Source organism: Harpia harpyja, chromosome 13 (genome assembly GCF_026419915.1).
Source record: "Harpia harpyja isolate bHarHar1 chromosome 13, bHarHar1 primary haplotype, whole genome shotgun sequence".
NCBI classification, from domain to species: Eukaryota; Metazoa; Chordata; class Aves; order Accipitriformes; family Accipitridae; genus Harpia; species Harpia harpyja.
The window spans coordinates 3,302,661-3,330,321 of NC_068952.1; the positions used below are offsets into that span (position 1 = coordinate 3,302,661).

Consider the following 27,661-nt stretch of genomic DNA (forward strand, 5'->3'; position numbering starts at 1 on the left):
AATAATCATTTAAGCACTTTGGAAATGTCTTCTCAACATTCAGTCCATAATTCTCCCAGAGGAATGACTCAGGTAATGTTGGCTATATAGAGCTTTTCCAATCTGAGCTTAGAACTGTTTAATAAGTGGGGGGTTTATTTAAAGCATTCAACGGACTTTGCTGCTACACGCTGATCAACGCAGTCGGGGGTGCAGATAAATACATTGTGCAAATGAGCAAATATGGGCCTCATCAAAGCCTACCGAAGGCCATCAAAAGTCTCCCACTGTGAGGAACATTGGCTCACACCCATAACAAATAAATACAGGAAAAAAGCAAAGCGATTGCACCACTGATTGCCCTTTATTCTCGCAGTTGAATAATAGCGTTCTTTTAGCCTTCATTATTTTGTTTCCCAACTCTCTACTTCTCGTACAGACATACCTGCACTCCCCTCTCACCGACCGTCCCCTCTCCCCGGTAGAAAGTGGTCTTACTGTCCCAGCATATTGCAAAACTCCTCTTTGAGGAGAGGGAGATTAAATGTGGTCTTGCTGCAGGTGGTTCAGTCCAGTTGATAGAACTGGCTGTTAAAATTGCAGCCAGATCCCAAACCAAAACTTACCGCAAGCCCTGGCTCTTGTGCCTGCAGACCCCTCTCTTGGGAGGTGTGCCACATGGACTTGGCTTAGTCTTCCTTTATCATCCCCTCCCACAGACCCAAATTTCCCTGTCCACTGCATGGGAGAGAACAGGTCCCACGCAATCACCTCTTTCCACTCCTTGCATCTCGGTCCCATCTGCAACGCTGGCTGATATTTCCTTGGCAGCCCATTTTTGATAATACCTTGATAATATGTGCAAAAATTGCTGGTGGGGCTAGAGCACTTGGTTTCTTTAAATTCTCCAGCTTAGTTGAGCTTTAGTGAAGTGCAGTGCTGCAATTTAGGTATCAGTTGAGATGCATCTTCAAGATACATCATTTTTGTTTTCTCTTTAATCACGCTCTAAATCTAAATAAATAAATATGTAGTAGTAAATGCTCTGTGGTATATTTGGTAAGATTAACAGTCTTCTAGTAGCATAACAGCTCATGATAGTCTTTGCTATTTATGTTCCTGCTGAGAGGAGAGGAAAAGCAGATAGTTCGGTGAGCAAATTATAAAGTATGTGGGTTAATGAAATGCCTGTCATAAAGCTGATTGTTGCTTCTTCACATCCTCTCTTTTTTGCTAACAAAGCACTTAATATTCCAAAGCTTGGAAGACTGAACCTTCCTCTTTATTTTTCAGTGCACACACATATTCTGACCAAAGAAAAAAAAAAAATCCCGTGAAATGTTTATTTTTATCAATCCAAGTACATACTGTGAATAAGTTAAGGTGTGGAAGTAATATAACTGCTTATTGAGGCATGTAAATCCTCAAAGTTTTCTTTTGGATCCCATTTCTACTAACAAGGTATTTTTAAGCTTGGCTTACTGCAGATTTTCCTGATACTTTCCTCTTATAAACTCTATGTCTTCTTGATGGAGAAAATTTTACCTTTTTTAAAATACAGACAAGAGGAAAGGGATCAATTGCACCTTTCCACATCTTTGTGTTCACTGTTTTATGTAGCTTCCTAAAGCCATACCCTTGTTCAAGAGATTATTAAGGTGGTTCTTATATAAAACAATGAGCTTTTGATTTAATTTTTTCCCCTTGCACAGCAGGAGGATTTGTGCCTGGAGTTGTGACCTATGCTTATAGCTGAGGAATAAAAAGACCCTATGAACTCTATTATTGACTTGCAAAGAAGACAGGGATAGAGAGCATGAGAATGATTTAGTACTAAAGGCATTTGCTGTCTCGTATTTACCAGTACTAATAAGACAGGCACCACTGCTAAGATCTAATTGGGAAATGTGATTGCAGATGCAGTTTCTTCTGTGTATTTTCCCTTCCATCTAAATATACTCCTATCCCAACTCTAAAAATAAAGAGGAGATGGCAGAAATGTTTTTTAGATACAATATGATTAATCAATATATACACTTTGCCTCAGCTTAAATTTCCTTTGGAAAAGACTAGGATTTTGCTGCATAAAAGGAAAAAGTGCAAAGGCACACAAAAAATCATCTTTTTTCCAAGTGTCCTGACTTGCACTTTGCGGACCAAGATGCGTGATTGAAAGATCTTCATGTTCTTGCCAATCTCTGTGGGTTTTGTTATCATGTTTTTGGGAGCAGCATCATGTCCTCGCATCTTCCCTGGCGTCGTAGATGTTATCCCTATTGTACAAAAGATGAACTGAAGCAAAGAGATACTGAAATTACTCTAGTAGTCTATGGCACTAAAAAGTATTAAGCTGGGAGTCTCTTAACCCTGAGACTCTTCTGCTTTTTCCTGTATCTTCTGCAACAGCGAGACAAGCATTGGCAGGTGCAGGCGAGTACTTCATATACCTCCTGTCTGTTTTTTTCCATGAGGGTTTGAGGTTCAGTTTCATTTAATAATAAATTCCAGCAGTTTGCTGGTCTACAGAAGCTGTAATGGGATGCCAGCAATGATATAGCTGAAGACTGAGAAAGTTTTGTTGGTTTTTTTTTTTTAAATACACGATGTCCTTATGTATTTTTCTTTGTAATACGAAGCATAGGCAAAAGCAGCAAGGCCAGCGTTAGGGGCCAAGTCATGGCAGTGCGTTTTCCTCTGCTAGCCCCCTTCACCACTGTGTTACGCTGCTTTGCTCCTGGTAACAAACCTGGGGAAAATCTCCAGTGAACGACTCTGGAAGGAAGCGAAAACGGTACTACAGTTGTTTCTAAGAATCACAATATTAAATTAACATAGGATGTGGTCCATCCCACCCTTAGAAAGTGGTGCGAGCAGCACCTGGGAAATGGAGCAATGTGCAGCCTCTCTAGGCATCGGGGAGAGCAGTGCAAAGCTTGGAGAATCTATGGGGCTTCCCATCTCTATTCTCTTTTAGGTGCTCTGCTCCAACATGAAGGTCCGGAAGGAAATTTTCTAATGTTTGAATTGCAGTGAATGATTTTTATCCTTTTAGCTGCTGTGTTGCTCTATCCAGACTTGATTTACTCTCATGTATTGAGTGTCTGAATTATCAGGCACTGGTCAAATGAACAGTCCTTTTATATTTTGCTGCATTGGGTTGGAAACTCTGATGCTCATTTTGTTACATGGGCAGCAAAAGAAGTATTTACCCATGTTTCCCTCCTTGTAATTTTAGAAACCATGATCAGTTTGCACTCCTGGGACCTCCCTACCCCTGTTTTCTCAACAGCATATTTAGGGTGAGAGAGTGAGTGCAAGCCACAATATAGCCAGCCAGAAATGTGACTATATTCTGGGTAGATGTAAGCAAACTGTTCTTGCTCATATGAGTAAGAGCAGTCGTAAAGTTGGGTTGCAGTGTCGCATGCAGCACCAGCTGCTGGCGGCTTTGCATTTGAGTACCCTAGTCACTGTTGAAAGTTTATTACCCCATTTTTGTAGCTTTTGTTTGCAGGAGAGAGTGGCCCAACCTGCGCTGCAGACACACCTTCAACCCGAAAATGTTGGTGTCATCCCAAAGGCACCGGCAGAGGCTGGCTGATGGGTTGTCCCACCTGATGGTGAATAGAGGACCCAAGCTTCCATGGGAATGAGCTCTTTTTTCCGCTGTTAGGAGGGGGAGGAAATAAAAGATATGATGTTTAGAGATAGGAGGGGCAACACGTAGCTCAGCCTTGAGTCGTCCTTTCTTAGGATGTCCTAGCCCTGGCTTTTGAAATGTCGTTGCTTGTAGGGAGTGAAGACACACAGATCAAAGCGAGCAGGGATCACATCCCCTTAGCCCTGAGCGTGGGTCAGCAGGGAGGAAGGAGGTATCAGTCATGTATCAACAGAGGATAGACGAGCTAACTTCAAAAAATAAACTAAATCCACATGGCTGGCTGTTAGGAGTCTGTTTCTCAGCAATAAAAAGAAATATCCAGCCCATTTCTTCTTGCTGTAATTTTGTTTCCAGCAAAATCTGAAAACCTCAGTTTTGATTATTGCTATTGGGAAACATATGTGTTGTGTTTTATTTGATCCAAGATTGGCTGGAGCAGTCTGAAGCTGACCGCATTAAACTTCTGAGTGGCTTAACCAGAGAAGTTGCAATCTTGGCTTTTCCCACAATGGCTATACTAGCAAATGCCACTTGCACATTTTTGTCACATATCAATAGAAATTTACAGCTGAAGAAAGGTTTAAAAAAAAAAAAATCAATAGTTTTTCATGACTGCCTGAAGCTTTATGATTTGGCTCACTGGCTTGGTTAGAACTGTTTGCTGAAGCTATTCTGGTGGTAGCAAGAAGGTATAAAATACCTTTTTTGCAGCCAATGTCTACACTGAATTGTTCTTCTAAGTCTACATAATATAAAATGACTTTGGAAGCCTGCACAATCATTCAATAGATGTTTCTGCATTATTTTCTCCATGTTTGCATTTGCCTTTTTCACTTATTTGCTCTTTAAAGCAAAGCAAGTTATTACCAACAATGATAGCCCTCAAAGGATAGCCCAAGGGGGACAGAAGAACAGTGGTTACGCATAGTACATTTTATGTCCACATGTTTTACCATATTCTCTTTGGAAAATATGTTTGGAGGTGCTTTAGGGGGTGAGGGGACAGTACATGGATTACAAGATATACAAGAAAGAAGGAGGGCAAGTAGAGAGCAAGCCTTAATTTCATAATCTTAATGCCACTGATTCATAGGAAAACTCTTTAGGACCGGGCTGTGTGGAAGGTGTTACAACAATATAGTGTGGTGATATTTTAATCATTAATGTGTTTTCAGAGATCCCTGAAGTCACCGTCATGCTCTGCTGACCCGACTCTTTGTGTTACAGTTCCTTTTTATATGGCTTTTTCTCCAAGAACAAGGGAGATGTGGAGTGGGGTCACTGTTTTGTCAGGCTGTGCCATGGAAAGGGGACATAAGGAAACCTGAAAACTTCAGCTCAGCTAGGAAATCGTCGGCGGGGGGGAAGCAGGAGGCTGTATAGAAACAGCATTTAAGATCTACTGCTTTTGGAATGGTTGTGGAGGCTGGTGGTGGGAATCGCCGAGTGGGAATGCCTGGACTCACTGGAGTGGAAAGTACTCCAGCCTGCAAGGAGACGGTGTGGGATAAGAGTATGGTGTTGCCTAAAGCACATCTAAATCCTTCTAGGTTAAGAGCTGACCAGCGGGGGGGGGTCTGTTTGTTTTAATGGCTTTTTTACATTGTAAGGGTGATTTAACAGGTTTTCACTAGTAATTGGAATCTAGCTCATATTGTAGATTTATAATTAGCAGATTATAAATGGCCAGAAAAAAAAATTCAGAGATTACAAATTAAAGGCCACTCCTACTGTGCTGCTCCCCACACTTTTTATTTGTTTCTGTATCGAACAAACCTTAAGTCCATTGCCCAATAGGGATAGTAATGACAAAGAAGTTAGATGCGGGATATGGAAGGTTTACCTCAATGTATTAGGTTTTGAGTACATTCCTTTATTAGAAAACTGTGAAAGTATTAAGTGCTTTATAGTTGGCTATGGATTTTTTTCCCCCATTTGTTTATTTTTATATGAAGTTCTCAAAGCAACCCTCTAGTGGATCATAGGTCATCTCTGCATGAGTTGCATCATGAGGCTTCATATTGCGTTTCATTAATTTTTAGAACAAAACAATTGTTCATAAGGAAAACACATCTATTTTTCCCTATTGTTATCCATCCCAATTACTAAGAGTCAAGCCAGAACCTTTTCTTACTTGATATCAATACTAATAAGTACATAAAGGTAAATATAGTAAGCAGTGAGAGTTTTGTAGTTTCAAACAGTGAATCCATGTACCTTCCCAAATGCAATCATTTTAGCTGTATGTCAGAGGGGGAGTGGTTTTTTGTTTTTGTTTTTTTTTTTTTTTTAGGACATTAATCTTTTGGAAATAATTGTTATGAGGATACATGAGAAGGAACAGAATCCAGCTACCTTCCCTTGGGCTATACGTAGATAGACATCTAGCTGTGACAGCACACATCTCGGCACAAGATTTCCTGTGTATTTACCCAGCTTCTTGGATAGGCTTGGCAGCCTGATTTTTCTCTAATGCCACAGCTGCTCCTCATATATGCATACCTGGGGTTGTCTGTGCTATATATCAGTCTCATTAATGACTGTGGAACATGCACACCCCTAGGTATTTTATTAAGTAGGCACATTGCACAGTATTTTAGTTTACTGCTTCTGACTTGTTACATCTGCAGAGGACGAAGTTAAAGAGCTGTCTGTGCTTCAGTCGAAGGCATGACAATTAGCTGTGTCAACATATCCAAGCTGCTTTAAAATTGTTCCACTCAAACAGTGGGAGAAGGGCACTGAAGGGATAATGCAGCATAGGCTGACTGTCTGAATACTTACCTGTCTGGAAATGCACCCCACTCTTGCACTGGTATCAGCACCTGAACTAGGTAGTTTAAGGATATTGGGGGGTCTGAGAACTGCCCAGATCCCACTAGTACTGCTACCTCTGCAAGAATTGTTTTAGCAGGTTAACAGGAGTAAAAAAACAGGGAACATTAATTTTAGTTGCTTAAGGCAATTGGGTCTTACTCTGAACAGATATACTGGTTTCAAAAGATACCGTTTTTATTTATTTTTCCTTTAAAAAATAAAAATACAATTGAAGAGTTTGAATTGAGCTGTGAATCAATTGTTCTGTAGAGAGAAATGTGTTCACACACGGAAATTAAAGAATAAATTAAGCTGTCTGCCATAGAAGTTGACCCTAATTAAGGTCAATTCTCCTTGATAAGTAATTAATCAGGAATCCTTATTATAGTTTAGTCTCTCTGTTAACAATAAACAGAGCATTATTTTATTTTTATGGTTGGAATAAGCCTCTTAATTGATAGTATTCTGCAGGAGGCAAGCATCCATCAGCACTGAAACTGAAACACTGAAGACGTTTTAAATTAGAACAGCGTTAGTTAAATTAGTCAAAGAACAGAACTGCAAAGCTCAAGAATGTACATCTTCTGCAAACCTCACCCTTCTGTAATTCGTTGCTTATAAAGAAAAAAAGCATGCGACCTATCTCTGCCTTGAGGTGATTACAAATGTTATTATTTAATATTATCATTCCCATGGAATCCAGTTTACCATGGTTGTCCTACTCTCCTCATCATCTTAGCACCTGAACACCTTTCGCTAAGCAGCAACGGCATATATTCATTATGTTGTTTTGTATTCTTATCCCTCTATATGGAGTGTGTGCAGTAGGACGTTCTGTCTCACCTCATCATTCATCTATATTGTATGCGTACGTAAAACACATAGATATACAAGCATACCCACACAGAGGCATCTGCATACGTATATAGATCATGATGTATTTGTATTGGTGAAAGAAGGGAAAAGGGTTTGATTGTCAGTACCTGTCTCTATGTCAGGCTTGGTTTCTGAGTGTGGGATGCAGCACAGAAAATAATTATAGTTATCCAGGAGGCAAAGTAAGTCCTCCTGTAATGTAAGAAGGAGCTCCAATGGTTTCCTTGTTTGTGGTATGTTCCGTGTTCTGGAGTTTGTGGAGTTTCTTCACAGCAGGATGGGCACAGCACTTGCACGATGCTCTGCCTGAGCAGTCCCCAGGATGTGCAGAGCTGAAAGAGGAAAAGGGAGAATGCTTATGGGGGAGATCTGTCAATCTCAAATGCCCTTTGCAATGAGCCAAGAAATCTGTTAGCAATTGCACAGGCAAAGCAGAAGTGGCAAGAAGATCGCTTCACTTCAGGTGAAAAGATTTGTGCATGATGTCCTCTAATGATACTACTGCTTAATGAGACTATTTGTGGGCAAAGCACAATTTGGAAAAATAAGAGAAGAAAAAGAAATAGGGTTTGCTTTTTATAGCCCTAAAGTTATCACATTTAGTCCAGAAGAACGTCTGAAAGGCCGTATGTGTGCACAGCCACACACATATGCGCACACACCTACCTTGCCTGATGCTATTCTAAAGCCATTTTGAATCTAATGCTCTTGAATAAATTGCTCAAGAGTGGTTAGTTCACCCATGTGGAAACCTCACCTCTGTGATGCTAGCAAAGTCAGCAAGATATTGGGTTATCTGCTGCAGAGTACAAGGCATTTCAAACATAAGCTACCCAGAAGGCTATTTAAGATGCAGAGTATTTTTTCCCCTGCTATGTTTTTAGGAAGTCTTAAGAATGGGACTTGGTCCAACAGGTCCATGAATTCCCTTCCCAGTCACTCTCTACTGTTTTGGGTTTTTTCCTTCCTTCCTTTTCAGAGATGCCCATTCTCTTCCCTGCCACCCTGATATATTTGCAAAGGCTTATCTGATGGTATAGCAGCAAAGCTATTCACAGCCTGCAAGTAATCAAAGATTTACATCTCACAAGTCAGAGATAGTCCAGCCAGCTCGGTTGCATTTTGGAGTGGCTGAGCTATGGGGATGGGATGTATTTGTAGGGTAACTATTTATAGCAGGGGTCTTCTGGTGTGTGAAATCCTGCACCCTCCCCTTTTTTTTTTTCCTTTTTGAGTAGTCTCTCACTAACATTAAAGCTGTAGGAGTGTGAAAATGAAAACAGTTACATGTCTGGTTTCTACTAAGCTTTTTCTAGGAAAACCTTGATCTTAGTAAAGCCAGAATTTTAATAAAAATAGTGAAAGCACATCATTTGCATCAGCTGTCTGTCAAATATTTTACCATCACATCTCTTCCATGCTGTAATATGTGAGAAGAGTGGTAAGAAGCAGAAGCTCTGAAAAAGTGACAAGTAACTCTAATGAGAGATGCCCTGGTTTTTACCATGTTACTATTTCTAAAGTGGCCTTGACTTCACTGGAGTTATTTCTGACTTTTAACTTTGAGAGGTAAATATCTCCCAGGTATATAAAAAACACAAAGAGAAGAAAGTAAATGCACGAAGGGCAGAAATCAGGAGTACACTATCAGTGAGGTTAGAATAATGCCCTAAAAAGTTGATTGCTGGTTGCCTAACGGACCCCATTTGCTAAGTGGTAATTTCTAACAGTAGTAAAAGTCTACTGTAAAGTACATAAGAAGCGAAGAATTTGTAACTAAAAGGATGACATTGTTCCGTTCCCTTGTGCAGTTTGAAGATAATGATGCATTTTGCAATTTTGGTTGTTAGTGGCTGTTGGGCTACATGTTCTATAGCAAGTATTTGTGTATACTGTTAGGGATTTTTTTTAAATACTATTGGGTTCATGAACACAAATAATGTATTTGGACATTATTCAAGCCTGATGCTGCTCATTGCAGTGAAGACAACAACATTCATGATTGTTCCTTGCTTCGGAGAGGCATTCAGAGCCTGACAGTATTGAACTCTGTTATATGCAAAGCTCCCTTGCTGTGGGTTAACTTCTGTTTTGATTTTGTCCGATTTGATTGGGGTTAGCCTTTTCAAGTATCTGGCAGGTTTCTTCTAAATACAACTAAGTTTATTTGCAAGCTTCTCCCATTTTGAAGAGCACATTCTTGAAGGTGCTCGTGCTATTTTGCAATGCTTCCTTCAGAGATTTCTTCCTTGTAGAAGCTGTTCACAAGCACTAATAATTTCCTGTACACAGCCCTTTCATTACTTTGTGGCACTTCTCTTCCACAGGGTGGTTTTTTGTTTTGGTTTGGTTTTTAAGATGCCAAAACAATGTCGTTCAAACCTTGGGGGCTGTTAGCAGCAGTAGCAGAGGAGAACGTAGAGGTAGCTATCACATTTTGCTTTCTCCTTCCAGCTACCCGTTGGATTTCACAGTCCAGTCAACTAACACTGTTTGATCACTTCATGTGCTACATGTATTCACTGTAAGAATTTTTACATGCTCTGCAGCATTAAGTGATCAAAAGAAGTGAGATCCTCTGTTGTAGCATTGATAATAGGCTACTCCGCACTGCGTATCTCAGCACAGCACGCAGGGAAATTGTCAAATTGGGTTTGATGCTGAAACATCTTCAAGATGAAGAAAGGTAAGATAAAGGAAACTACTATCATTGAGAAAAATATACATGCTATTAAAGCTTGCCATAGGATGACTCCACTTGATGATAAGAGAAAGCAAGCTGGCAACAGAAATGATAGGACTGCTCAGAAAATGGAACAACAACCAGAACTTGCTTTTGTGCAGGGAGCCCAAGCCCAAGCTGTAGCATGCTGTAGCTCTGCTGTCTGGTAACAGCATAGCTATGTTTCCTTGTGCGAGGTCTTTTCACTTCAGTTGTACATTTGTCTCATAGACCAGTAATCTATTTTTTTGTTTGTTTGTTTGGGGTTTTGTTGTTTACTTCTGCTTAACTACTTTGCGGATATGAATTGTTTCAGATAGACAAGTTTCTGAAGTGAGAATATCGTGTTTTCTTCATTTTACAGATAGGAGGCAAAAATATTCATCTAGGTCCACTACTCAGGTGCCTGGCTTTTAAATCACTTTGTGGGCTGGTTTTTTTTGTTTTTTCTTTCAGTTTGCTTTCATGTAAGTTCATGTCAATAATGAGTACTTAGCAGCCGAGATGAATTAGGAGCAGGTTGTTTCCAATTGGAGACTCCAAAGGAAGAGAAGAAGGGTTAGGAGACAGTTCTGGAAATACATTTGTATACATGCAATCAGAACAATAAAGGAATGCAGTCTGCATTTAAACAGTGTTTGAAAAGCACTTTGTCCCAGTGTTTGTGGTAGGCATCTGGAAATATTCAAGATTGTCATTAATATTAAAGGAAAGCTTATCAAAGGAGTGAATGGCAGGTAGGTGTTCAGTTTTCATTAAAGCTCAACAGGAGTTGGGTGTCTAATACCATTTTTTTGTTTTTAATAATTCCCTACAGGTTTTTAATATGAAAAGACCTTTGACCCACATTCTCAAAAACTTATTACTTGTGTTTTCATGAGCATGCGTGTTGATTGTATGGCTATTAATCATTTAGCATGAAAGCCTGCTTGAGAATTTGCTGATTCTTCACTTCTGGTCCCAGTTATACCTCCTACTGACTCTGACTTTGGATTTGTTTCAGACACACAAATTATCAGAGGAGTTCTGTGAAGCCTTTCTAAGCACAGAAATCAATACCCTTAAACCAGCACAATTTCCAGTGTGGATTAGATTGTACCGATATCAAGGTGCTACTCATTCGGGTTTTTTCTAGGAGTATTTTTACACCTTTGAACAACTCTATCCAGTCCCAGGAACACTATTTTAATCATCTCTGTATAAAACCACTGTAAAAAAAGTGGAAAGCAAGCCTAATTTTCAAATCTCACTGGGCTTATCTGGAAACACGTGTTGATGTATGTGTGGGGAGGGACAGTGTCTGCTGGTTTTGAGTAGCTGGAGCTCCCCATGAGTATGTCATTCCTCAGGCTGGGCATACTATATTTCAGGTACACAAGCTCCAAGATGTCTGCCTATATGGAAAATAAGTGTGTAAGAGCAAAGTCAAGGCATGTGGGTTACCTTGGCCAGTAGTTAAAACTCTTTCTTTTCCTTCAAATTAGGCTCTGTTTGGTATTAACAGCTTCTGTAATCTCTTCGACCCATCCACACCATCTCACCACAACTGGGAATCCTTGGTGAGACACTAGCAAGGTCAAGACATTTCTGTGCGACATGCTGTTTTGACAGAAGTACCACGTTAAGGGCTGACTACTTAATTTGTTCTTTACTGCATACTTTCTCAGAAAAATTTAATTTTGTGTACTGCAGTAATGATGCTGAGTGGATAATGAGATGCAGTATGCTGCTGCTGTGGGCTCTACACCATATGTCTTCCATAACTATTGCATTTTTGGGGGCTCGTTGTTAGGGTAATGGTATGGTCTCAGTAATTCATCATCAGAGTAACTTGAAATACAGCTATGATATATAGCAGTGAGAATTACAATGTTTAAAACTAAACGGGAAAACTGCAGTCTGAGAGCTGAAGTGTCAGAACTGTAGATTTATAAATATTTCTAAATTTTCTGCTTGCTGAGCTTTATGTATAAATCGAATTGCTGTAACAACACTTAAAGCAGACTGTGAGGACAATTATTTTAAAGCAGAAAGTGATACAAGTCATTATTTCATAGTAGTAAAGAGTAGGTGCTTCCTGGCCTGAAACGCTGGGGCAGTGAACACTTCTGTGATACCTTCTTTCCAGGCTTTTTGTTCTGTGGTTGCATATATGGCATTTTGTGACATTAAAAAAAATTGGTTTAAGTCATGTGTCACTTCTTCCGCTTAGTGAGCCACTTAGCTTTTTCTTTCAGGTACGCCTCAGTTGTAAATTAGTGTGATGCTGGGCCCATATTTCACTTACCTCTTTTAAGGGTCATTGGTTTAAGGCTAGAAGCTGCTTAATTTTTATCGAACAACATTTAAGAGTGCAGTAGCTCTGGTAGCATCTGTATGTATTTGCATACATAATATTGTTACAGTGACAGTGCTATTTCTTGTATGTGAACCAGGGGCATCTGGTGAACAATGAATTTTTATTATTTCTGTATTGGTTTAGAAAATCTAGATAACTTAATGGCATGCAACTGGGGTCATTTAAAGGTTTATGAAATGATCTTACAGAACTTCCGAGTAAAACGTGAGAGCAAAATATGTTGCAAATTCACTCTCCATCTCTCTTTAAGAAAATCCATGAAACAACTGATTGAGGATCCAAAATTAGGGGAGGAAAAAGAGGTTTGTTGCTGTACATTTATGACTATAGATCTGTTTTCAAGTGCCTTGTACTGTCTCTGGAAGGATCTTGGTGTAGATGAGAAAGGCATGCATGGGTTTGCACTTAAGTGAGCAAGCACCAGTGCTGCAGGAAATATTGGTAACATTTCTGGCTCTGCAGACAACATTTTTCCTCTCTGAATAGTATGAATAGTGGCTTAGCGTAGTGTTAGGCAGCATTTAGTTGCCAGGATTGCATTTCAAATCGGTGTGTGCAAACGGGTACCAGAGACCTGACCGCGCTTCTCGCAGGAATCTCACGGGTCACATTTGGAGTCCAGCTACCACTCAAGCCGAGTCATGATACCCTTCAAGTCATGAAAAAACTTCCTGAGTGCAAGCATGCTGTGTTACTGGAGGCTCAGAAAGTCTAGTCAGCTGTAGATAAAGTCTTACAGAGCATTTTGGAAGTAAGTATTGTCAGTTCATCCCTCCAGTCCCGCTGTCTTGGGGACCAGGAGGCTGAGACTCAAGTAAAGGAGAACAAATCTTTCTGGAAACAGGTCCAATGATGGAGAAGGAGTCAGAATTGCTGGGAGACTGGATTGAGAGGAAGCCCACTTTGCTGCATGTTGCTCCGATTTGATACGAGGGTAATGAAATCAGTGTCGCTTGCTCAGAGTATCACACCTTTAGCTGAAAAAAAAATCAAGCATTTAGTTTAAAATCATGGGATTTAACGTGATTTTCAGTTCTTTCTAGTAGCCTGCAAGGCTTTGGGTTTTAAGCTTTTCTGTACAATTATCAGAACTAGGAGCTTGGTTTAAAATGAAAAGTGGGATTTTCTCATAAACTATGGTCTACAGAGCTGTGGATTTAAGAAATAAGCAAATGTCAGGAAAGTTGCAAATAAATGGTGAGAATTGGCAAGAAGGAACACTGGGAATAGCACAGTATCCTTATTAGGCAACCAGGAAAGGGAGAAGTTTGGTTTGTTGTGGTTCTTTTTCTTTTTTATTTTTTTTTCTTTTTTCTTTTTTCCCTTCTCCACAGTAGCTATGTATTTCCAGCTTTTGGGAAAAGAAAGAGAAACCAAACAGTTTCACACTTGTCAGATGCCAGTCTATCAAAGACTGAATACAAGGTGGATGCACCCTATCAGACATCAGCAAAAATCTTTGCTTCCTTGCTTGAAGTGCCTACCTATGACTGGTAACTTTGACCACTAGCACTCTGATAGAGTTTTCAAGCCCCTCCTACATTTTCTATGGTATGTCAAACACTGATATACTGAAAGCTATAATCCATCCCTGAAAACAGTTACCTTTCTGAATTCATGAAGGGACACAAAACCTGACTGTAAGTACTAAAGATGAGGGTTGACAGAAGAATGCCTGTTCCTATGGTGTGTTGTCCTGCAGTTGACTAAAAAGTAAAAGATTTGATTACTGTTGGTAAATATCAGGTTGAATATTTTATTGCTTTTCCTAGAGAAAAGCGGTAACAAAAAATTATAAAAAAACATCCAGAAAGTGAAGTTCTTTCACTGGAATATAAAAGATGTATTCATTCAAAGAACTCTTCCCAGATGTTTTATATTTTCTGTGCCTTTCCCAGGAAAGGTTTCCTGTGGAAGATACCAGGTGGTAATAAGAAATATTGATGGATTATTAGACTAAAATATACGTAGTTACTCAATTAATCTTGGAGTTCAAATATATCTTCTGTCCATTATATATCCCTCTTCTCACTTCCTGAAGCACACAGTACTATTTTCAGATATGCGTTTCCTTACAAGCTTCAGAAAACCAGAAATTAATTATTTTACATAAATTTCTGTAATATAGAATATTAGCTTCTGATTACATTTGAGTGAAAATGATCTCACTCTTCTTAATAAAACTCAAGAAACATATTCTTCAATAAAATCAAAGTAAACCATCAGTTAGTTCTAAGACTTTGTTATCACATTCACCAGAAAGTTGTGCCTCAGGGACCAACACTGTAAGATGCAAGCTGGCATGCTTGAGCGTTTTTTTCTCTGTTTGTTCACCTGTGGGAGTCACAGTATTATTACTTTTCTTTGGAAGTGGTTAAAGGTTGTAAGTATTATGAGCTTAGGTTGTCTGTGGTCTCTTCTAAAACTACTGTTGTGCCAAATTTGCACACACTCCTGTTTGATTCCAGAATTATTACTACAGAGAGCAGTAAAACCTTGCTGATGCTATAGGAAATATCATTATTCTGGAGATATATATAAATATATTTTATACTAGCATAGGTTTTATTGCATTTGGAGTTGGCAGATCAGTAGCACTGAACTAGGGTCCAACAGGGAACAAATTGCACTGTCAGCCGCTGGCTTGATTTGCATTTCACGTTTCTTGCTCGGTTCTCGGGTTCATCAGCATTCTCGGTGCTTCATCAGAAGCAGAAAAGGCCTATTAAAGCCAAGGTAGAAGTATTTAGAGTACACAATTCATAAAACATGCTTCAAAATATTCCACTGGAGTTGCTAGATTACAATAGTAGCTGCCAGTGCTTTTGAAGACAAAATGTTTTGAAATGATTGGTACATACACACGCATGCACGCACACCTATACTGTCGGAGCAATCAAAACTCCTGGCATTTCAGAGCACATTAGGAATGTAGGATTGGAACTAAACATGTATATCTTAGGCTTTTATCCAACTGCTTTGAAGCCATTAGCATATTTATCCTTACCCTGTGAGCTTGGACTCCTACAAGTAGCTGGACAGCAGAGGTTAAACTGTAGGCAAAGCCGACATCGCACGTTGCAGTAATGCGTAGGGGTACTTTAGGTAACGCCAAATGAGCTTATCTGCCTGTGTGGGTACTGTGGAGAGAAAGTCACCCTGGCCTCAGAAACAGGAGAGCTACATGGCCAAAGCACCTCCAAACCAGAAGTTTAGCTTTTCTGAAGAGCTGCTGGTTGTTGCTCAGAGCGTCACGTAGCTTGTCCGTAGGTGAATCGGAGGTCCCTGCGCTGCTTTGTCCCAGGGAGCGGTGGTGGTGATGTGATGGTTGCAGCAGTATTCATAGCACCTTCTGATTTGAAGTTCCAAATAATGTCCAGAGACAGAGAACAACATTTAACGCTACTTCTTGAAATGCTTCACGCTTCTCCTGAAGGTGTGTCCGCTCTTCTGGCCTCTCTTGGAAAAAATATTGGAGACTCTCCCATCTCCTATGTGTCTCCACTCTGTTATGGTGGCCTTCCCAGTTCAGATTGGATAAAGGCACAGTAGGAAAAGGAATTGATTTCATTGCTACGTTCTCTCACAACTGGGTAAGATTGAGAAAAGTAAAACACAGGCTAAGAATCATAAACAGCACAGTGGACTTCTACACGCCCTGAGTACAGAGCTGATTTTTACCAGGCAAACTCTGAAATTATCATCTTTGCTAGTGGGCACACATAACATCCTAGAAATATGAGCTTGAAATGCTGTGCTGTTTCAGGTCACAGGCAAAGATAACATCATTCAACAGTAATGTTGACTTATCGTGGTACTTAGTAATGCACAGACATTTCTATAGTGCCCATCGTCATGATGCTGAAGAGGGAACCTCTCATTCAGCATTTGTCTGAGGCTGTTTTTGATAGGAAGAATGACTTTAAGATTATTATGAATAAACAAGTGATAAAGGAAAATTTCCACTACTGCATTATGCAACTGAGGCTGGCAAAGTGGAAATAGTAATTTAGCATGCTTCAGTTTTATCAGTCTCTTCCCTTTCCGCACTACCATGTTGCTCCAAAAAGAAGGAAAAAGAAAAGTTATCTCAACAGGCTACTGTACATCAGCTGGTCCACAGTAACTGTATGAGCACACAGTCTTACCCAATGACAAATGAAAAATAATGTGACTTACATTATCTTGCAGTGAAGGAGCAGTACAGTGAGTCAAACTACTGCATGATTATGCAAGGGCTTAAAAAAAAATGCTATCTACAAACAGAGGTGCTTATTGCAACTCAGCTGATACGTGGTGACTTACTGCTTTGTGGTAATGTCATCATCTGTCTGAGCCTGTGTACTCTCAGGTCTTTGCATCATATTTCATTTTGCAGTTCTAAAGAGCTGTGCACAATGGGGTTGTAGTCCATATCATGTTTAGCGAGAGGTTCAGAAGTCAAACTTAAATATGGATATAATAATAAGGAAGACTTAAACTCGAAACCCAGATTTGCTTCCTTGTTTTGTGGGAGGTTATATAAATGCCCACAGGTGCTGAAGAAGTGTGAAATAATGAAACGTATCCTTTAAATATGGAGTTTTTCATGTTCTCAGCTACACAAATGCATTAGAAATACAGCCAAAAAAATTACTATAGTATGTTATCAACTACTAGGGTGATGTTTTCTGCTATTGCAGCTGCGTGCTTGGCGTCTGTGCACAGTACTTCTGTACAAATGTCGGGAAGTCAGGGAAACTTGCTTTTTTTTCCACTAAAAAGTATATTTGCATCAAGTAAGGCTAAAGGTCTGCCTTCAAGTCTGTAAAGCATTCACTTCACTTGCCAATACCTGGCCATTTACAAATGGTTACTTGGTAACCATTGCAACACCACATTCTCTTAGTTTTGGAAAACCTGCTGATATATTCACCTTTTATGCCGCTTCATTTTGCCTGCACCTGTCCTATTCACTCAAAGGTGCTTTTTTTCCTTGTCATTTTTTGATCTAAAATAATATATGTATATACATATATATAGCAAATGGGAAAGCAGGTATGTAAATGTAGGCTATGGATAGTAAAATTATGAATCACCATAAAATTAGTCAGCTTTTTTTAATCCTCAAAGACTTTGACTTCTTTAAAGTAGTGTGAAAAGGTGCATATGCCATTATCATTACATGCTGTTTTTCTGCATTTCATAAATTAGTAAAAGAGGAGATTGCTTTAGAGCCAGGACAATATTATATTTCTTTGTATACATCTCTGTATAAAGAAAGTAAGCGTATGAATGAAACAGGTGAAGTAAATAAGCTATTGCATCCATGGAAGAAAATGGGTGAAATCTATTCTGAGTCATAGTTGAACCAGTTGAAATAAAATGGAGCTACAGTTACTCTCCTGGGACAACTGAGAGATTGCTCCACAGCTCACACGAGAGGCAAAAGAGGGTGAGCGTGTGCTGGGTGAGGTGGATCCCTTACTGACACCCTGTCGGCATGGAAAAGTAGGACCAGCCAATAGAGAAACATTAAAACAATCCGCAAGGAAAAAAAGAAGAATATTTAGAACGTTATTTAAGGAACTGAGCAAATAAAAAAAAATACTTTTCAGAGTCATTCTGCAAATCTCAGCAGGAAATGGTCCTTTTAGTGTTTTAAAAAAGATCTTAGCGGAAGAGGTCATAGCGTAGTGCCAAAACGTTGAGGGACTTGCTCCAAAGGTGTTCAGCAGCTGCTCAACTGTGTAACTGGAATATGCAAGCACTACTGGAAAATGAAGTCAGGTATTTAAAAAGAGAATAAAATAAAGTGGAAGAACTCCTGAGTTCTTCACTTGGGAGACTTCCAGAGACAAGGAGCTGCAGGATACACTTACTACAGGGAGTGGTGCCAGGGTAGTAAAAGAAGGAGGGAGCAGACACAAAAGCTATGCAGGAGAGGTTAAGCTGGTTCTGGAAAGATTGACGTGAATGACGAAGAGGTACAAAGTGAAACGTTTCATTGTGTTTCATCTGGTAGTGTAAAAACTTTAAGAAGTTTTTTAACTTTTAAGAAGGATGTACCAGTACTAATGACATGAAATTTCACATAGAATTGCCACTTATTATGCACAAGCCCCTAATCTCATACCCTGCAGTGCTTTTTTTTTTTCTCCTCAATTTAATAAATATCCTTATTCAGGAATAGAATTGATTTTATGGCAGGAAAAAAAATCATTAAGTTCTTAAGTTAAAATTTTAATAGACATTAAAGGACTTTGTTAAAACATAAATGTCCCATTAGAGTGAACATCTTAATAATTAAAAGACAATAAAAATGAAAACATGCCAATATTGCAATCATCTGGAAAATCTGCAGCCTTGGTACTGAGTATGAATGTGTGTGGGAAGTCCCCATAGCCTTGGGCGCACTCAGGCACAGGAGTTTACCAGCAAATCCCAGCAAAAAAAATCAGAGCCTTGGTCCTTAGCGGGAACAAGGTGCTGTCCCTGTGTCACAAATGCCTTTTGCTCCTCTCTGGCTCTGATCAGAAAAGTCCTTGTTGGTCAGTTGGTCTGTTCTTGTCTTAATGGTTCAGAGCTACTACAGTGTGATGCAAAAAACCACTCCATTAGAAAAGAAAAAGTTTCCTCCTTTGTTATCATTTGTGAACACTGAGTGTGAATGAGGTTTGGGGAAAGCAGATGCAGGGCTGGACCTTGGCTTTCATAGCCAGAAAATCCTCAAACCTCTTTCAACTGACACTGCAAGGCTTTCCGTTTTGAAAGCCTAAAAGGAAAAATGGTGTTTAATCCTCATGGAGGTGAGGGAGGGGACAAAGAAAGAAAACTTGAGCTTTCCTCCTCCCTCCCTCCTCATCTTGGTCTGAATCTCTTGGAAAAGGAGAGAACTCAATTTGGTGAAATAACTCATTTGGAATATCAATTATCCATCAAAGAGACATCCCGGACTTACTGAGCTGTCGGGAGGCTTGTCACTGCCACATGCAAGCCTTCAGAAGTTACATCTGAGGAGGGAAGATGTTGTTAGAAATCTTTCCCTGTATGACACACTGTCTCTATTTCTTGCTAAAACAACTCTTAATTAGTTCTTCTTTTTCTTCTTCCTCTTTTTTTTTTTTTTTTTTTTTTGACATGCAGCACCAGGGAAAAATTGGAGTTAAATTTAATGTTGGAACTGATGACATCTCTATTGAAGAGATCAACGCAATCATTAATGATGGAAAATACCACGTAGTACGTTTCACAAGAAGTGGTGGCAATGCCACATTACAGGTGGACAACTGGCCAGTTATCGAACGTTACCCAGCAGGTAAGGGCTTACGCTAACGCTTGTGAGTAAGAGGGTGGGGGATGCGTGGAGTTTGGCTCATTTTGCTTCTCTTCTAATACAACGTCAGCTCCTTCGCAGAGTTTTAGTAGCTAATTAATTAGTTAAAGAGTCCTGAGCAGTATGCAGTTTATGATGATGGTATTTCCTAAGTGAGTTTAAAAGCACAAATTCAAGTTATTACTGGTAGTGGAAAAATACAGTTGTCAAGGCATGAAATAGTGGTTTTGTTTCTTGTTTTCATTTGGTTTTATTGGATTCTTGTTTTAGGGGGAAAAAAAAGGCTTTGACAAAAGCTACACAGTAAAGTGACTTCCAAATTGATCTCCAAGTGATGGGGTAAAACATTTACTGAGGAAAAGGTTGTCTGTGTTCTTTTAACCACAAGTTGTTATTAAAGCAGTCTGAAGCTTATGAATTTAGCAGAAGTGTTCCAGCAGGCATAAACCAAAAGGTGTATCAGTTATCAATTCTACAACCAACCAACCCAATTAAGGTGCCTTAACTTAAAACGCAAACTACAGGATATTACTTACGCAAGTGATGCTGGTTACTTGAACAGGACTGCTCGTGTGAGTACAGAGTTGCCTTGATCGGGCCCGTATTTAATTTTAAGCAAATGCCATGCACTGAAGATTACTGTGTTACTAATTTTATTCATTTTTAAAGGCAACAGGTTTTTCAGATATGCAAACCCTTTCTTATTGAATAGGACTACTGAGCTGTTAATGGTAACTTAAAAATCTGCATGTTATCTGTTAACAGTTGGTGTGTGTGTTTATATTATTAAACAAAAGGCAGCAAATCCAGAGATGTAAGTGAAAGGTATTCTGGTTTGCATATTTGCTATTACATAAATGACAGTTCTGATTTATCTGTTTAAAAGCAGAAAATTCTTCATTTTGGGGGTGGAGTGGGACAGGAGGGTATGTTTCACTAATAAGGAATGCATAAGCCATTCCCTGCACTAATTATTAGTATTTAGATGTTGGTTTGGGTTTTTTTGGTGTTTGAGTTGTAGTCCAGCTGTTCACCTGACTTTTTAAAAAATAAAAATAATTTTTTAAAAATCCACAGGTGAAACATAACCCTTCAGATCTTTACTTGGAAATAATTTAGAATTTAAAATAAAAATGAAAGTGTGCATCACAAATGAAATTATGTACAGCAGGAGTTGTTAAAAAAACCACCTGTGTGCTAATGCGTTATGAATGAGTGACAGTTCTGGCAGTTAGAAACAATTAATTGCTTTAAGTTAGACGCATCTCTGAGTGGTGATAAACTCTTGAGGGAAGGGGGGATACTGAATGAATTATGTCCTGTGATCTTTCAGATATTCATGTTTCCCACGTGTCCCCCTCATTTTCTAACTTTTGCAATGTTTGGTAAATGGCCCCTGAAATAAGATGGTGGAAACTGGGGAGGAGTGTGTCTTAGTTTGTGTTCAAAACCTATGTAGCAGAAAGGAAAAACAGGTTTGGGGTGGTTTTTTTGTTTTTCTACCTAAATGATGAACATGAAAAAATTTTTCTTTTTCCCTGTTCTGTTTCTTCATGAAAATATAAAGTGGCTACAACAAGGACAAACTGCATTTGAGTTCTGAAGATAGTGGCACACAGAATTCATGTATTTATACTGAACATAGATCAGTTTAGAAAATAGAGTGATTTCCTTGGGATAGGATTAGTGGTGTGGAAGGAGGTTGCATGTTTTCTTTGAAAAAGGAAAACAAGGAATCTGAGCTTCTTGAGCTTCCTTTAGCAATCTGTGCACAAGCTGCATTTCAAGGCATTTTCAGTTGCTTCATCAGCTGGGGTACAGAATCTCTTGGCTTGCTTTATTGCTGGATCTTCCAAGACTGCAGTTGGCCTTTAATTTTCTTTGCCTTTCCCATAATAATATTTTATGGCTCCTGAATACCATAGCATCGCTTTTGAAATCCATCCTCCTCCTTTTCACCTTCCGTCTCTTCTGCCCTCTTCCCAGCATGAGAGCACCTAGCCATACCTTTCTTTTATGTTTCCATGCTGCTCCATCAGGTTTGGCACTCCTCATTGAAACCCTTTATAAACACTAGTTTCTTCACAGACTGGCGTCGATGTACCTTTTAGAAAAGACGCAGGCTTGTCCTGAAGACTCTGCTGCCTTTGAGCAAGGTTGATACTTCTCTGAAGATGTTAATGGCACCATATTAAAAGCTACCGCTGTCACACCAGTTCTAAAAGTCGTATTTCTAAAAGGGATGTCTTCAAGATATCAGACAGCACAGTTTGGCAAATGCTGCTGCATCCAGTTGAGATGTGCTACTGCTGTTGCTGTTTTAGGGACAGACAGTAGTACCTGGCAGTATTGGTTAACCAGCTAACTTGCTCTCTGCTCACATTTTGGATGGAGGACATGTTGCAGTTGTACAGTATGGACTGAATTCAATCTCGTTTGCATGAGGGAGGGCTCGTTAGCTTTCATTTCAGTGCTAGAAAGAATATTCTTTTTTTGCTTTGTGACGGTTTTTTGAATGATTTCTTTCTGCATAATTTCTTAATGTGCCTGCACCACTGTACCTAAGCACAGACTTATCTCTCCTATTTCTGGGGTTTTAAAAGTTAAGAATAGAAACAAGATTAGCAGCTTAATTAGTAAGTTGGTATCCTTAAATACACTGGATTTCCTTTTTTCAAAAATAAAATAATATTAAAAAAAAACCAGTTGGTTTCCTAAAGCGTACCAACTGATCAATTCTCTGTTCTTTCTGAGGAAAGACTATACTCCAAATTACACTTCTGGTCGGAGTGTCTGACTACAACACATTGCTTTTTTGTGATCGGCGTCTTAAAATATTGGGTGAAGATTTTCTAGGAGGAGTTTCTGATCAGAGGCTTAGGATTTTCCAGTTTCGTTGCCTGTGTAGCCTTCATACAGCCCCCTCAAACTGCTGCAGAGAATGGCACCTGAGGCCCAATAGCAGTCGGCGTTGCATCACTTGCTAGGAGGATGCTGTGGGCACCCCTCTTGATGCTCGAAGTAAGCATCTTTTGAAAAAGAGCTGTGGTCCTGATTGCCACAAGTCTATGTGGGATTTGTAGGGAGTCTGAACTCAGTCCTGGGTCTCGGGAGCTGCCCAGAGTTCAGTGCTCTCACAAAGGGTTTTCTAGCTGGTGTAGCACATGTGATTCTCTAATATTGCTTTATGAGCAGTCGGAGGTAGACACCTTGCAAAAATTATTGTATGGCAATGCTTCATAGGGCTTCCACGGTTGCTTCATGTGTTTTATCCTAGAGCTGCATAAAGTGCAGAAATGACCTTGGAAGCTGATGAGGGTCTAGCATGTTTCTCTTGTACATCATTCTCCATCCCACTAGACTCGAGTGTTACGTTTTCTCAGGAATCTTGTCTGGGCGAATGCCCCTTCAGTTTGTATCTGAGTATACATGAAACGAGAGAGCTGTAAAAGGAAAAAGGTGGGGGCGGCCAGTGGTAGAGGATGATTACCCTTGTAAAGGTGGTTGGCTGGTTTTGGAGTATAGTGGGGAAAAACGTGCTTTAGTCCTAGACAAATGTGAAGAACTTCAGTGTTCTGAAATGGCTGGATGATTTTCAGAAACAGAGGTTTAGATTTACCTACGTAGGTTCTTCCAGACTCCCATCAAAGTCACTTTCTCATTGTGTCAGTGGCTGATAGGTAGCCCTATGATTGAGAATGGCATATTGTGGGGTTTTGATAGCTAAGATGCCCAGATCTGTACTGGATTTGTATATTCCATCTTTCTTAACTAAATTCAATATTATGTCTCTTTACCTAATAATTATCATCCCTCTGCATCTTTCCAAAGAACTTTAATATTTCACCTTGGTGATTGAGGTAGTGATTTCCCGTTAACTTATCTGGATGCAGCCTAATTTCCGATCATATTAAACAGGAATGAGAAAACTGCTGACTGTACAGTCAAGAGTTCCTAATCAATAGACTAACCCCATTTTCCGTGCAGATACTTTCTACTCCTTATAGCTTATCTTGTCTGCTTCACAACTTAGTTTTAATTCCCTTCCCCGACTGACTGTCTGCTATTGTGGCGATGGGACTGCACCACAGCAGCAACTCCAGATACTTCTGTGAACAGGCTGTTCTTGTGCCTTCAGTTAGGTAATAATTATACACTGAAATATAGCTTTGCTAAGAATGCATTTATGGTAGGAAACCGAAGGACTTGTTAATTTGGGTCAAACTGATCTAACAATTAAGGCCAAAGGAAAAACAAAATAATAGGAAATTGGTTTTAGTAATGGCAAAATATTAATTTTAATATTTTCTAAATAAAATGTTCTGACTTTTCATGTCAAGATTGTCCAGTGTTTATAGGGGATTTAGGTAATCTGAGAACAAAGCATTTCATTTGATTTGAAACAACCTTTTCTTCCTTACCTGAAAGAAAATCTGTTTCAAATCAAATCAAATGGGGGAAAAAAAAAAATCTTTCTCACAGCAGTGCTCATAACCATACCTATTTAACAAGAAAATCAATTTTCTCGATTTTCTAATTTTCCTTCCTTAGTAAGTAGTGAAGGCTGTCCATTTTACCAGTCTGGGAAAGTATATCAGAACAAGCTAGGTGACTTTCTAAAGCCACAATAATCACCATTTACTGTGAAGGATTTTCAGAATCGCTTTTCTGTGAATAACTCTACACTTTATGCAGTCAAAGGGAGTTTGCCCAATGCCTATTCTTTTAAAAAACACGGTGCAACCAATCATTTTACCAGCAGGAATGTACTCTTCAGGACTTCCATCATAAATCAGACTGATGCAGAATTTTCCAGATATAAGATGATCTGTTAGCTATTGGCCAACTGGTCTATGGTTTTAAAGCTGTTCAGACTGCTGGGAATACTCAGCAGTTCCCGGGACCCTGCAGCAGTCTGGAAGATACAGTCTGATGCAGGCAAACGTCTAAAATGAAGCCTTCCCAGTCACCCCTGGATCTCTGGTCAGCCTTAGAAAAGCCTAACTTAGTTTTAGCTGTCCTCAGGTACCCCACGGCTCAGCAGACCTTGTCAGGGATGTGTCTGACAGACCTAGATCTGACAGCATGAGCATCTCGCACATGTCGTTCACACAAAAGAGATTGTCCAAAACACTGCCAGACTACTGGAACAGATGTATCTCTGACTGGGGAGTACAACTTACGATTGAGCGTACACGCACCAAAGAAGAACCTGTGTGAGAATCCATATATGTTAGCGAAAGATCAAACCGCAGGCTAACGTTGTGGTTAGTGCCAAGTACCTCGGTAATATCACAATTGGCAGCTGAAGCTCTTAGGACTTTGGTATAATACAGAATAATTCTGTTCTGGGTTTTGGGTTTTTTGCTTTATCACATAAGGTTAAGCATCTGAGAGCACACATGTTGTCTTAGGGACTTTCTCTGGATCTGTGGGCTAAAGGTTGTTATTGCAGAACATCCAAGGGCTAGGGGAATGGGGCATCTCGCTAAAGTGCTTCTCTTGGTCCCTGTATTCTGGAAAATAGAGAAAGTGTCTGCCATCTTTTCATGGGATACACCTGACTTTAAGATAAATGCTAAGAGTCAGCTGTTACTATGTATCCTATTTAGGATAAGTGCTATCTGTTTCTCTTAGTTTGCGGTGTTCAGATTGACCATGAAATTAACAGAAGACATCTGTGTCAGTACATTTTTTTTCTCCAGAATGGATTAGTATTTCTCCAGCAGTCCATGTAGGTGCCTAACATGCATACCATTGGCTTAGAAACACCTTCCAAATTTCAAGCCCCTCCAGCCGCTTCTGAAGAGAATCAAAGTTCTGTTTCTCAAGCATAAGTGTGGTGGCCAGGAGACATCTCGAACTCTTTCACAAGCGTATCTTTGAATATTCTAATGAAATGGACAGACAGCCTGTTATCACCACATCCATGCAAAATTGTAATGGTCAAGGTGAGGAAGGAACCTAACAAGTAAATGGTCACTAAGTATTTGCCTTGCCTTGCATTTGCCATATGGTAATTTTTCAAACTTTCCTGGCCACTGCTGTTAGGACATGGGACTTTCAGGGTGTTTTCCACGTTGAAATAATATAAGCCTTCTGACTCCTATATGTTTAGTTGTTTATTTGTCCAGCAACACATAGTCTTTATCTTTTTTTCTCACTTCCTTCCTTCTTCGGATAAAAGAATACATCTTGGTTCTCTCTCATGTGCTTTCCTTTGCTATGGTCAGAGTTTTGACCCTCCTACAGTCAGATCTGTCACCTTGATAAGTCAACCCCGATGGTGGAAATAGAGGATATGAAGAAAGCCCTCTTCTGATGAGCTGCGAAGCCTGCAAACTTGGAGCAGTCTCTCTTGGTGGGGGCAATGCTCCCAAAGACAAAATAACGACTACCTTTCTGCCCAGGAGGGAAATGCAATGGAAAAGGCTTAAGTTTCGTTCACAGCAGTTAAGGTTCAGTGAAACAGATAGTGCCCGATGTGTCCTGTTTTGTATGTCATTCTCCTGCTGCGAGAAACTAGCAGTGCCGATGAAAGAAGGACATCTCATAATACTTTACTTCCCTTGGAGATAACAGGGTTTGGAAAGAACAGGGGGACTTCTCAGGAACTCTCCATCTGGGAATACGTAGAAGATTAATTATACAGTGCAAGTGAACACTTTATGTGTAAATTTATGCCATATGTATGGTATATAGTTGTGGGTCTAAAATATTTACTCCATGGAATTAGTAAGAGGAGAAAGGGAAAAATACCAGCTAAGTCAGTAGTTCCTTGGTTATCAAGTAATGTCTCATCCTCCCAGATTCGGAAGGCAAAATTCATTGATGTTCTTTATGGCCCTTCATGTGTCCGTGGAGTCACGTCTCCCTGGGGTTCTGTTTATGCTGAGGTCTCCATCTGGGAATATCTGCTGGTAACTATTATAGTTGAACCTACTGTGGTTTGATAGGAGATAATGGGGCATAAATATGAATGAGTTAACATACTTTTTTTTTTTTTTTTTTTTTTGGGATTTGCAGAAAGTCTTTGACAAAGTTCCATATGTGAAAATATACAGGAAGAAATTACACAACCCTGGTGGTAAAGGCAGAGTCCTTTCATAGATCAGACTCTGGCTTAGGGAGAAGAGAGGCACAGATTCCCACCTAATGAAAATCAACACTGTAAATCCCTTGATTTTCAATGGTGATATGATCATTTAAAGCTTAAGTTATATATTCATTAACATTGATTTAAAAAAAAAAAAGTTAAAAACCATACATAGTGGCTGTACTAGAGAAGATTTCAAGATTACTAGAGAAGACAAAGATTAGTGAATCAAGAATTAAAAAAAAAAAATTTGCTTCCTTTGACAGGCAATGAAAAAAATGAAAAAATGAAAAATGAACAATATTTTAAAAACCCCCAGAAGATATTTTAAATTACAAGCATTTATAAGCCCCAAATTTTTACATGTCTAAAATTTTAAAATTAAAAATTTAGTGGTTTACGCAATTTATTTGTGTTTTTTTCTAGACTGAGATTTTGTAAAACCTTCATTAGCTTAAACAACGTTTTAATCGATCAAAGCATTTTTTGTTCTTGTCCCAAAGTTAAAAAAATCAACTTGCTTTGTTGGATAGGCATCATAATAGTAAAAGAAAAGTTGATATATGAAAGATACTGCACACAGGTGAGATCATTTGAATTTTTAAAGAAAATATTTTGAATTAATTGCACTGGCTCAAGACAAACGTTTAATGCTGTGGACAGCTCATGGATTATTTTCGTTGGCAGTTAAAAAACAAGTACGTTCTGAGAATGCTTAGAATGCTAAAGAAAATATTAGTGGAACTGTATTTAACTCAATGGCCCACTTCCCCACTAAAGGATTTGTGGTTTGTTTGGGTTTTTTTTTCCCATTCCCAATTCTTTTCCCCATGTGT

General features: G+C 39.3%; 1 protein-coding gene across 19 annotated transcripts in view; it reads left to right on the forward strand.

The window, feature by feature from the left end:
- Positions 1-27,661, forward strand: part of NRXN1 (neurexin 1) — a 730,978-nt gene that overhangs the window by 585,249 nt on the left and 118,068 nt on the right. For all 19 annotated transcript variants that reach the window (XM_052805915.1, XM_052805916.1, XM_052805935.1 and 16 more), the window contains one exon: positions 19,540-19,711. In XM_052805915.1, coding sequence (XP_052661875.1) covers positions 19,540-19,711 — 172 coding nt within the window. The remainder of the gene's footprint in view (positions 1-19,539; positions 19,712-27,661) is intronic.